The sequence below is a fragment of the Lissotriton helveticus genome, chromosome 5_2 (genome assembly GCF_964261635.1).
Source record: "Lissotriton helveticus chromosome 5_2, aLisHel1.1, whole genome shotgun sequence".
Taxonomy (NCBI): domain Eukaryota; kingdom Metazoa; phylum Chordata; class Amphibia; order Caudata; family Salamandridae; genus Lissotriton; species Lissotriton helveticus.
This window is the reverse complement of record NC_136066.1, coordinates 15,640,755-15,653,970: the sequence shown is the minus strand read 5'-3', so window position 1 is coordinate 15,653,970 and position 13,216 is coordinate 15,640,755. Positions and strand designations below refer to the sequence as shown.

The 13,216-nt window shown below is 51.8% G+C and overlaps 1 protein-coding gene across 1 annotated transcript in view; it reads left to right on the top strand.

Moving 5' to 3' along the window:
* The window catches only part of COL27A1 (collagen type XXVII alpha 1 chain), a 1,232,768-nt gene that overhangs the window by 861,743 nt on the left and 357,809 nt on the right, over window positions 1-13,216 (top strand). Inside the window, exon 28 of the mRNA XM_078646681.1 lies at window positions 1,435-1,488. Coding sequence (XP_078502807.1) covers window positions 1,435-1,488 — 54 coding nt within the window. The remainder of the gene's footprint in view (window positions 1-1,434; window positions 1,489-13,216) is intronic.

Sequence of the window (13,216 nt, the reverse complement as noted above, 5' to 3'; positions counted from 1 at the left end):
CAGGGCAACAGTGCAACTCTAGAATACCTCAACTCAGGGCAACAGTGCAACCCTAGAATACCTCAACTCAGGGCAACAGTGCAACTCTAGAATACCTCAACTCAGGGCAACAGTGCAACTCTAGAACACCTCAGCTCAGGGTAACAGTGCAACTCTATAATACCTCAGCTCAGGGTAACAGTGCGACTCTAAAACACCTCAGCTCAGGGTAACAGTGCAACTCTAGAATACCTCAACTCAGGGCAACAGTGCAACTCTAGAATACCTCAACTCAGGGCAACAGTGCAACTCTAGAACACCTCAGCTCAGGGTAACAGTGCAACTTTAGAATACCTCAACTCAGGGCAACAGTGCAACTCTAGAATACCTCAACTCAGGGCAACAGTGCAACTCTAGAATACCTCAGCTCATGATAACGGTGAAACTCTAGGATATTTCAGCTCAGGGTAATGGTGCGAGTCTAGATTTCCTCAGCTCAGGGTAACAGTGCGGCTCTAGAATACCTCAGCTCAGGGAAACAGTATGGCTCTAGAATACCTCAGCTCAGGGTAACCATGCGCTCTAGAATACCTGAGCTCAGGGCAACAGTGCAACTCTAGAATACCTCAACTCAGGGCAACAGTGCAACTCTAGAATACCTCAGCTCAGGGTAACAGTGCATCTCTAGAATACCTCAGCTCAGGGTAACAGTGTGGCTCTAGAATACTTCAGCTCAGGGTAACCGTGCAACTCTAGAATACCTCAGCTCAGGGCAACAGTGCAACTCTAGAATACCTCAACTCAGGGCAACAGTGCAAGTCTAGAATACCTCAGCTCAGGGTAACGGTGCAACTCTAGGATATTTCAGCTTAGGGTAATGGTGCGAGTCTAGATTACTTCAGCTCAGGGTAACAGTGCGGCTCTGGAATACCCCAGCTCTGGGTGAGTCCAGGATTACCACCCTAATCATGTGGTCTCTGCATCATGTGACTGTGGCACTATCCACATAGTCTGTGTATCATGTGACCGTCGCCCTATCCATGTAGCCTGTGACAAATACTTCTAGTCCTGCCTGTGGCCAGGTTAGAGCCGGTCTAGTGCACGCTAATTGTCTTACAATGTCCACCTTGTGAAGCCCCACAATGCCCTATTGACCAGCAGCGGGTGGATTTCAGGGGCCACCGGCACTCCTCAACCCCTTTGTGGCTAGAGCCCATGAGGGTCCATTTCAATATTTTCTTTTTAGCCATCGAAGGTGGTTGGTCGCCTTGCACCACCATACACCCGCCTGCATTCGTGTCCCCACCTCTGGGCGGATTCAGATCCGTGGGTTGGATATGACTCACCCACACCAACTGGTCAGAGCCTCACAGTCACCACTGCCCGTTTTTGTTCGTATTTTAACATAAAGAATGTTGAAATCAGTGATTCTAAAAGTGATGTTTAATATTGCAGGGTGCCCCGGGTCCACGCGGCCCCCCTGGGACAAGAGGGTTGAAAGGGCGTCGGGTAAGTGTACCCCAAATATCATATGTATAGCAGATTATTACCGTTGTGCTGGAGCTAGGGTGTGTTCGAAGATCAGGCAGGGTCGGACTGGCCTACAGGGCAATCTGGCAGTGCCCGATGGGCTGTTCTGACAGATCAGTGTGTGGGCCGGTTTTTAGCAGTTGTCGGGCGGTTTTTATAGTTGATTTCCTTGATAGTATCACTTTTTTAGCTCTCTGGTTAGTGAATTGGGATCAATTTTATTTTGGTGCTTGGGCCTATGTTCTGTCCCAGTCCGACCCTGTGGTCAGGTCACTCACATTAGCATCTCGCTATATTAACGGGTGCTGTGTAGGAAAGTTCTTTGCCACCCACATGATCCGAGTATCTCAGACGCAGAAGAGAACAAATGACCGCATTCGACAGCTCAGAGCGTTAAACACTTTTCTCAAAAGACCCAGAAGCACTCATTCGACGATAAGGTCGTCGCCATTTTGGAATGGTAAACTTAGTATAGAATCTTAGTTTCGATGGCAAAAAATATAATGTTTGTAGAATTTGAAGACTTAACTGTTTATATAAATGTAATGAACTAATACATTTAATGTTCTTGAGAGATGATCAAAATAAATATTGTCTAATGTTACTTAAAACTGCCAAGGTGCACATTCTGTCCAGATACCTCAGACCAGCTGGCCTGCTCCTTGCCCCATCCCCTGCAGGGGGCTGCCCTCTCTCTCTCCACACTAAAGCCCTGTAACAAGCTCCCTCTACACATCAGAGCAGCCTGCTCCCTGGTGGAATTCAGACGGAAAGCGAAACCTGGCCGTACAGCTAGGAGGCTCCAGACAGACAGTCCAGTTCACAGCTTCTCTGGCACCTCATTCCCTCCCAGGTCATGAGCGCGCCTTACAAACCCTTATAACATAACATATAATGACACGCCCTGTGGGGCACACCCACGTCTTTGTCTTGGTCACTTGAATTCACAGTGACCTGGCCCGGTGGCTGGTGGTGGCTTGTTAGTTCTTTCTTTGGCTTTGATTCTGTTGTGGTGATGGTGGTGGCTTGTTGGTTCTTTCTTTGGCTCTGATTCTGTTGTGGTGATGGTGGTGGCTTGTTGGTTCTTTCTTTGGCTCTGATTCTGTGTGGTGATGGTGGTGGCTTGTTGGTTCTTTCTTTGGCTCTGATTCTGTGTGGTGATGGTGGTGGCTTGTTGGTTCTTTCTTTGGCTTTGATTCTGTTGTGGTGATGGTGGTGGCTTGTTGGTTCTTTCTTTGGCTCTGATTCTGTTGTGGTGATGGTGGTGGCTTGTTAGTTCTTTCTTTGGCTTTGATTCTGTTGTGGTGATGGTGGTGGCTTGTTGGTTCTTTCTTTGGCTCTGATTCTGTTGTGGTGATGGTGGTGGCTTGTTAGTTCTTTCTTTGGCTCTGATTCTGTTGTGGTGATGGTGGTGACTTGTTGGTTCTTTCTTTGGCTCTGATTCTGTTGTGGTGATGGTGGTGGCTTGTTTCTTCTTTGTTTGGCTCTTATTCTGTGTGGTGATGGTGGTGGCTTGTTGGTTCTTTCTTTGGCTCTGATTCTGTTGTGGTGATGGTGGTGGCTTGTTTCTTCTTTGTTTGGCTCTGATTCTGTTGTGGTGATGGTGGTGGCTTGTTGGTTCTTTCTTTGGCTCTGATTCTGTTGTGGTGATGGTGGTGGCTTGTTGGTTCTTTCTTTGGCTCTGATTCTGTGTGGTGATGGTGGTGGCTTGTTTGTTCTTTCTTTGGGTCTGATTCTGTGTGGTGATGGTGGTGGCTTGTTTGTTCTTTCTTTGGCTCTGATTCTGTGTGGTGATGGTGGTGGCGTGTTAGTTCTTTCTTTGGCTCTGATTCTGTTGTGGTGATGGTGGTGGCTTGTTGGTTCTTTCTTTGGCTCTGATTCTGTGTGGTGATGGTGGTGGCTTGTTTGTTCTTTCTTTGGCTTTGATTCTGTTGTGGTGATGGTGGTGGCTTGTTGGTTCTTTCTTTGGCTCTGATTCTGTTGTGGTGATGGTGGTGGCTTGTTAGTTCTTTCTTTGGCTCTGATTCTGTTGTGGTGATGGTGGTGACTTGTTGGTTCTTTCTTTGGCTCTGATTCTGTGTGGTGATGGTGGTGGCTTGTTTGTTCTTTCTTTGGCTCTGATTCTGTTGTGGTGATGGTGGTGGCTTGTTGGTTCTTTCTTTGGCTCTGATTCTGTTGTGGTGATGGTGGTGGCTTGTTGGTTTTTTCTTTGGCTCTGATTCTGTTGTGGTGATGGTGGTGGCTTGTTGGTTCTTTCTTTGGCTCTGATGCTGTTGTAGTGATGGTGGTGGCTTGTTGGTTCTTTCTTTGGCTCTGATTCTGTTGTGGTGATGGTGGTGGCTTGTTTCTTCTTTGTTTGGCTCTGATTCTGTTGTGGTGATGGTGGTGGCTTGTTTGTTCTTTCTTTGGCTCTGATTCTGTTGTGGTGATGGTGGTGGCTTGTTGGTTCTTTCTTTGGCTCTGATTCTGTTGTGGTGATGGCGGTGGCTTGTTGGTTCTTTCTTTGTCTCTGATTCTGTTGTGGTGATGGTGGTGGCTTGTTTGTTCTTTCTTTGGCTCTGATTCTGTGTGGTGATGGTGGTGGCTTGTTTGTTCTTTGTTTGGCTCTGATTCTGTGTGGTGATGGTGGTGGCTTGTTTGTTCTTTCTTTGGCTCTGATTCTGTTGTGGTGATGGTGGTGGCTTGTTTGTTCTTTCTTTGGCTCTGATTCTGTTGTAGTGATGGTGGTGGCTCCAGGGTACCTCTGGGCTCTTTGTTCTTCCTCCTCTCGAGTGTCCTTTGCTTCTTCCAGAGTAAGGCCGAGGTCCGTGGGTACTGGAAGGATAGTTCCTTCAAAGGCCTGTGGATCTGGCCATGACTGTGGTGTCCACCACGGTGGAGATTGATGATTATGTATGAAGGGGTTTATGTGGGTTTCTTGACACCTACATTATTCAGTACCTCATTAGTGGAATAAGGTTCTGTGTATAATTGTTCTTTGTCATTCACATTATTTCTGTAACACCCACATTACCTAAATACCTCGCTAGTATTAAGGGGTGCTGTGTGTAAAGTTTCTGTAACGCCCACCTCTAGTTTAAAGGAGCTCTTAGTATGAATGGTCTGTGACACCCCATATCTGAGTACTTCACTAGTATTAAGAGGTTCTTTGTGTTACCGACCTGTAGCATCTCATTACATGAGTACCTTACTACTATTGAGGGGTTCTTTTTATGAGGTGTCTGTGACCCACATGTACACAGGGATAGACCGATGGGAACAGGAACATGTACACGCAGCTAAACCGCTGAGGGGAAAAGGAACATGTACACAGGGCTAGACCACTGACAGGGAACAGGAACATGTATACAGGGCTAGACCGCTGATAGGAACAGGAACATGTACACACGGCTAGACCGCTAATGGGGAACAGGAACATGTACACACGGCTAGACCGCTGACGGGGAACAAGAACACGTACACAGGGCTAGACCACTGATGGGGAACAGGAACACGTACACAGGACTAGACCACTGACGGGGAACAGAAACATGTACACACGGCTAGACCACTGATGGGAAATAGGAACATGTAAACACGGCTAGACCGCTGACGGGGAACAGGAACATGTACACAGGGCTAGACCGCTGATGCGGAACAGGAACATGTACACGCAGCTAAACCGCTGAGGTGAACAGGAACATGTACACATGGCTAGACCGCTGATGCGGAACAGGAACATGTACACACGTCTAGATCGCTGACGGGAAACAGGAACATATAAACAGGGCTAGACCGCTGACGGGGAACAGGAACATGTACACAGGACTAGACAGCTGATGGGAAACAGGAACATGTATGTATGGCTAGACCGCTGATGGGGAACAGGAACATGTACACAGGGCTAGACCGCTGACAAGGAACAGGAACATGTAAACAGGGCTAGACCGATGACGGGGAACAAGAACATGTACACAGGGCTAGACCACTGACGGGGAACAGGAACACAAAAACAGGGCTAGACCGCTGACGGGGAACAGGAACACATAAACAGGGCTAGACCGCTGAAAGGGAACAGGAACATGTACACAGGGCTAGACCGCTGATGGGGAACAGGAACACGTACACAAGGCTAGACCGCTGACAGGGAACAGGAACACATACACAGGGCTAGACCACTGACGGGGAACAGGAACATGTACACAGGACTAGACAGCTGATGGGAACAGGAACATGTACACAGGGCTAGACCGCTGACGGGGAACAGGAACATGTACACAGGGTTAGACTGCTGATGGCGAACAGGAACGTGTACACAGGGCTAGACCACTGATGGGGAACAGGAACATGTACACAGGGCTAGACCGCTGATGCGGAACAGGAACATGTACACAGGGCTAGACCGCTGACAAGGAAGAGGAACACGTACAAAGGGATAGACCGCTGATGGGAAACAGGAACATGTACACAGGGCTAGACCGCTGATGGGGAACAGGAACACGTACGCAGGGATAGACCGCTGATGGGGAACAGGAACATGTACACAGGGCTAGACCGCTGATGGGGAACAGGAACACGTACGCAGGGCTAGACCGGAAACAGGAACATGTACACAGGGCTAGACCGCTGATGGGGAACAGGAACACGTACGCAGGGATAGACCGCTGATGGGGAACAGGAACATGTACACAGGGCTAGACCGCTGATGGGGAACAGGAACACGTACGCAGGGCTAGACCGCTTCCGGGGAACAGGAGCACGTACACAGGGCTAGACCACTGACGGGGAACAGGAACACGTACAAAGGGCTAGACCGCTGACGGGGAACAGGAACATGTACACAGGGCTAGACCGCTGACGGGGAACAGGAACACGTACAAAGGGCTAGACCGCTGACGGGGAACAGGAACATGTACACAGGGCTAGACCGCTGATGGGGAACAGGAACACGTACACAGGTCTAGACCACTGACGGGGAACAGGAACACGTACACAGGGCTAGACCGCTGACGGGGAACATAAACACGTAAAAAAGGGCTAGACCGCTGACGGGGAACAGGAACATGTACACAGGGCTAGACCACTGACAGGGAACAGGCACACGTACACAGGGCTAGACCGCTGTCGGGGAACAGGAACACGTACACAGGGCTAGACCACTGATGGGGAACAGGAACATGTACACAGGGCAAGACCGTTGACGGGAAAGAGGAACACGTACACAGGGCTAGACCGCTGATGGGGAACAGGAACATGTACACAGGGCTAGACCACTGACGGGGAACAGGCACACGTACACAGGGCTAGACCGCTGTCGGGGAACAGGAACACGTACACAGGGCTAGACCACTGATGGGGAACAGGAACATGTACACAGGGCTAGACCGTTGACGGGAAAGAGGAACACGTACACAGGGCTAGACCGCTGATGGGGAACAGGAACATGTAAACATGGCTAGACCGCTGACAGGGAACAGGAACATGTACACAGGGATAGACTGCTGATGGGGAGCAGGAACATGTAAACACGGCTAGACCGCTCACGGGGAACAGGAACATGTACACGCAGCTAAACCGCTGAGGGGAACAGGAACATGTACACACGGCTAGACCGCTGATGTGGAAAAGGAACATGTACACGCGGCTAAACCACTAATGGGGAACAGGAACATGTACACACGGCTAGAACACTGGTGGGGAACAGGAACATGTACACAGGGCTAGACCGCTGAAGGGGAACAGGAACATGTACACAGGGCTAGACCACTGATGGGAAAAAGGAACATGTGAACACGGCTAGACCGCTGACAGGGAACAGAAACATGTACACAGGGCTAGACCGCTGGTGCGGAACAGGAACATGTACACGCAGCTAAACCGCTGAAGGGAACAGGAACATGTACACACGGCTAGACCGCTGATGCGGAACAGGAACATTTACACGCGGCTAAACCGCTGATGGGGAACAGGAACATGTACACACGGCTAGACCACTGATGGGAAACAGGAACATGTACACACGGCTAGACCGCTGGTGGGGAACAGGAACATGTACACAGGGCTAGACTGCTGACGGGGAACAGGAACATGTACACACGGCTAAACCGCTGATGGGGAACAGGAACATGTACACACGGCTAGACCGCTGACGGGGAACAGGAACATGTACACACGGCTAGACCGCTGATGGGGAACAGGAACATGTACACACGGCTAGACCGCTGCCGGGGAACAGGAACATGTACACACGGCTAGACCGCTGATGGGAAACAGGAACATGTAAACACGGCTAGACCGCTGACGGGGAACAGGAACATGTACACAGGGCTAGACCACTGATGGGGAACAAGAACATGTACACAGGGCTAGACCGCTGATGCGGAACAGGAACATGTACACACAGCTAAACCGCTGAGGGGAACAGGAACATGTACACACGGCTAGACCGCTGATGTGGAACAGGAACATGTACACAGGGCTAGACCGCTGACAAGGAACAGGAACATGTACACAGGGCTAGACCGCTGATGGGGAACAGGAACATGTAAACAGGGCTAGACCGCTGACGGGGAACAGGAACATGTACACAGGACTAGACAGCTGATGTTAAACAGGAACATGTATGCATGGCTAGACCGCTGATGGGGAACAGGAACATGTACACAGGGCTAGACCGCTGATGGCGAACAGGAACGTGTACACAGGGCTAGACCGCTGACGGGGAACAGGAACATGTACACAGGGCTAGACCGCTGACGGGGAACAGGAACATGTACACAGGGCTAGACCGCTGATGCGGAACAGGAACATGTACACAGGCTAGACCGCTGACAAGGAAGAGGAACACGTACAAATGGGCTAGACCGCTGATGGCGAATAGGAACGTGTACACAGGGCTAGACCGCTGACGGGGAACAGGAACACATACAAAGGGCTAGACCGCTGATGGGGAACAGGAACACATACACAGAGTTAGACCGCTGACAAGGAACAGGAACACGTACACAGGGCTAGACCACTGACGGGGAACAGGAACACATACACAGGGCTAGACCGCTGACAAGGAACAGGAACACTTACAAAGGGCTAGACCACTGACGGGGAACAAGAACACATACACAGGGCTAGACCGCAGATGGGGAACAAGAACACATACACAGGGCTAGGCCGCAGATGGGGAACAAGAACACATACACAGGGCTAGACCGCTGACGGGGAACAGGAACACATACACAGGGCTAGACCGCTGATGGGGAACAGGAACACGTACACAGGGCTAGACCACTGATGGGGAACAGGAATATGTACACAGGGCTAGACCGCAGATGGGGAACAGTAACATGTACACAGGGCTAGACCGCTGACGGGGAACAGGAACACGTACACAGGGCTAGACCGCTGACGGGGAACAGGAACATGTACACAGGGCTAGACCGCTAACAAGGAACAGGAACACTTACAAAGGGCTAGACCAGTGACGGGGAACAGGAACATGTACACACGGCTAGACCGCTGACGGGGAACAGGAACACGTACACAGGGCTAGACCGCTGACGGGGAACAGGAACACGTACACAGGGCTAGACCACTGATGGGGAACAGGAACATGTACACAGGGCTCGACCGCTGACGGGAAACAGGAACACGTACACAGGGCTAGACCACTGACGGGGAACAGGAACACGTACACAGGGCTAGACCGCTGACGGGGAACAGGAACACGTACACAGGGCTAGACCACTGATGGGGAACAGGAACACGTACACAGGGTTAGACCACTGATGGGGAACAGGAACATGTACACAGGGCTCGACCGCTGACGGGGAACAGGAACACGTACACAGGGCTAGACCACTGACGGGCAACAGGAACACATACACAGGGCTAGACCGTTGACGGGAAACAGGAACACGTACACAGGGCTAGACCACTGACAGGGAACAGGAACATGTACACAGGGCTAGACCGCTGATGGGGAGCAGGAACATGTAAACACGGCTAGACCGCTGACGGGAAACAGGAACATGTACACGCAGCTAAACCGCTGAGGGGAACAGGAACATGTACACACGGCTAGACCGCTGATGCGGAAAAGGAACATGTACACGCGGCTAAACCACTAATGGGGAACAGGAACATGTACACACGGCTAGACCGCTGATGGAAAACAGTAACATGTACACATGGCTAGACCGCTGGTGGGGAACAGGAACATGTACACAGGGCTAGACCGCTTACGGGGAACAGGAACATGTACACGCGGCTAGACTTCTGACGGGGAACAGGAACATGTAAACACGGCTAGACCGCTGATGGGAAAAAGGAACATGTAAACACGGCTAGACCGCTGACAGGGAACAGGAACATGTACACAGGGCTAGACCGCTGATGCGGAACAGGAACATGTACACAGGACTAGACTGCTGGTGGGGAACAAGAACATGTACACAGGGCTAGACTACTGATGGGGAACAGGAACACGTACACAGGGCTAGACCGCTGATGGGGAACAGGAACACGTACACAGGGCTAGACCGCTGACGGAGAACAGGAACACGTACACAGGGCTAGACCGCTGATGGGGAACAAGAACACATACACAGGGCTAGACCGCTGACGGGGAACAGGAACACATACACAGGGCTAGACCGCTGATGGGGAACAGGAACACGTACACAGGGCTAGACCACTGATGGGGAACAGGAATATGTACACAGGGCTAGACCGCAGATGGGGAACAGTAACATGTACACAGGGCTAGACCGCTGACGGGGAACAGGAACACGTACACAGGGCTAGACCACTGACGGGGAACAGGAACATGTACACAGGGCTAGACCGCTGACAAGGAACAGGAACACTTACAAAGGGCTAGACCAGTGACGGGGAACAGGAACATGTACACACGGCTAGACCGCTGACGGGGAACAGGAACACGTACACAGGGCTAGACCGCTGACGGGGAACAGGAACACATACACAGGGCTAGACCACTGATGGGGAACAGGAACATGTACACAGGGCTCGACCGCTGACGGGGAACAGGAACACGTACACAGGGCTAGACCACTGACGGGGAACAGGAACACGTACACAGGGCTAGACCGCTGACGGGGAACAGGAACACGTACACAGGGCTAGACCACTGATGGGGAACAGGAACACGTACACAGGGCTAGACAACTGATGGGGAACAGGAACATGTACACAGGGCTCGACCGCTGACGGGGAACAGGAACACGTACACAGGGCTAGACCACTGAAGGGCAACAGGAACACATGCACAGGGCTAGACCGTTGACGGGAAACAGGAACATGTACACAGGGCTAGACCGCTGACGGGGAACAGGAACACGTACACAGGGCTAGACCACTGACGGGGAACAGGAACACGTACACAGGGCTAGACCGCTGACGGGGAACAGGAACACGTACACAGGGCTAGACCACTGATGGGGAACAGGAACACGTACACAGGGCTAGACAACTGATGGGGAACAGGAACATGTACACAGGGCTCGACCGCTGACGGGGAACAGGAACACGTACACAGGGCTAGACCACTGAAGGGCAACAGGAACACATGCACAGGGCTAGACCGTTGACGGGAAACAGGAACATGTAAACACGGCTAGACCGCTGACGGGAAACAGGAACATGTACACGCAGCTAAACCGCTGAGGGGAACAGGAACATGTACACACGGCTAGACCGCTGATGCGGAAAAGGAACATGTACACGCGGCTAAACCACTAATGGGGAACAGGAACATGTACACACGGCTAGACTTCTGACGGGGAACAGGAACATGTAAACACGGCTAGACCGCTGATGGGAAAAAGGAACATGTAAACACGGCTAGACCGCTGACAGGGAACAGGAACATGTACACAGGGCTAGACCGCTGATGCGGAACAGGAACATGTACACAGGACTAGACTGCTGGTGGGGAACAAGAACATGTACACAGGGCTAGACTACTGATGGGGAACAGGAACACGTACACAGGGCTAGACCGCTGATGGGGAACAGGAACACGTACACAGGGCTAGACCGCTGACGGAGAACAGGAACACGTACACAAGGCTAGACCGCTGATGGGGAACAGGAACACGTACACAGGGCTAGACCGCTGATGGGGAACAGGAACACGTACACAGGCTAGACCGCTGACAAGGAAGAGGAACACGTACAAAGGGCTAGACCGCTGATGGCGAACAGGAACGTGTACACAGGGCTAGACCGCTGACGGGGAACAGGAACACATACACAGGGCTAGACCGCTGATGGGGAACAGGAACACATACACAGAGTTAGACCGCTGACAAGGAACAGGAACACGTACACAGGGCTAGACCACTGATGGGGAACAGGAACACATACACAGGGCTAGACCGCTGACAAGGAACAGGAACACTTACAAAGGGCTAGACCACTGACGGGGAACAAGAACACATACACAGGGCTAGACCGCAGATGGGGAACAAGAACACATACACAGGGTTAGACCGCTGACAAGGAACAGGAACACGTACACAGGGCTAGACCGCAGATGGGGAACAAGAACACATACACAGGGCTAGACCGCAGATGGGGAACAAGAACACATACACAGGGCTAGACCGCTGACGGGGAACAGGAACACATACACAGGGCTAAACCGCTGATGGGGAACAGGAACACGTACACAGGGCTAGACCACTGATGGGGAACAGGAATATGTACACAGGGCTAGACCGCAGATGGGGAACAGGAACATGTACACAGGGCTAGACCGCTGACGGGGAACAGGAACACGTACACAGGGCTAGACCGCTGACGGGGAACAGGAACATGTACACAGGGCTAGACCGCTGACAAAGAACAGGAACACTTACAAAGGGCTAGACCAGTGACGGGGAACAGGAACATGTACACACGGCTAGACCGCTGATGCGGAACAAGAACACATACACAGGGCTAGACCGCTGACGGGGAACAGGAACACGTACACAGGGCTAGACCACTGACGGGGAACAGGAACACGTACACAGGGCTAGACCGCTGACGGGGAACAGGAACACGTACACAGGGCTAGACCACTGATGGGGAACAGGAACATGTACACAGGGCTCGACCGCTGACGGGGAACAGGAACACGTACACAGGGCTAGACCACTGACGGGGAACAGGAACACGTACATAGGGCTAGACCGCTGACGGGGAACAGGAACACGTACACAGGGCTAGACCACTGATGGGGAACAGGAACACGTACACAGGGCTAGACCACTGATGGGGAACAGGAACATGTACACAGGGCTTGACCGCTGACGGGGAACAGGAACACGTACACAGGGCTAGACCACTGACGGGCAACAGGAACACATACACAGGGTTAGACCACTGACGGGCAACAGGAACATGTACACAGGGCTAGACCGTTGACGGGAAACAGGAACACGTACACAGGGCTAGACCACTGACAGGGAACAGGAACATGTACACAGGGCTAGACCACTGATGGGGAGCAGGAACATGTAAACACGGCTAGACCGCTGACGGGAAACAGGAACATGTACACGCAGCTAAACCGCTGAGGGGAACAGGAACATGTACATACGGCTAGACCGCTGATGCGGAAAAGGAACATGTACACGCGGCTAACCCACTAATGGGGAACAGGAACATGTACACACGGCTAGACCGCTTACGGGGAACAGGAACATGTACACGTGGCTAGACTTCT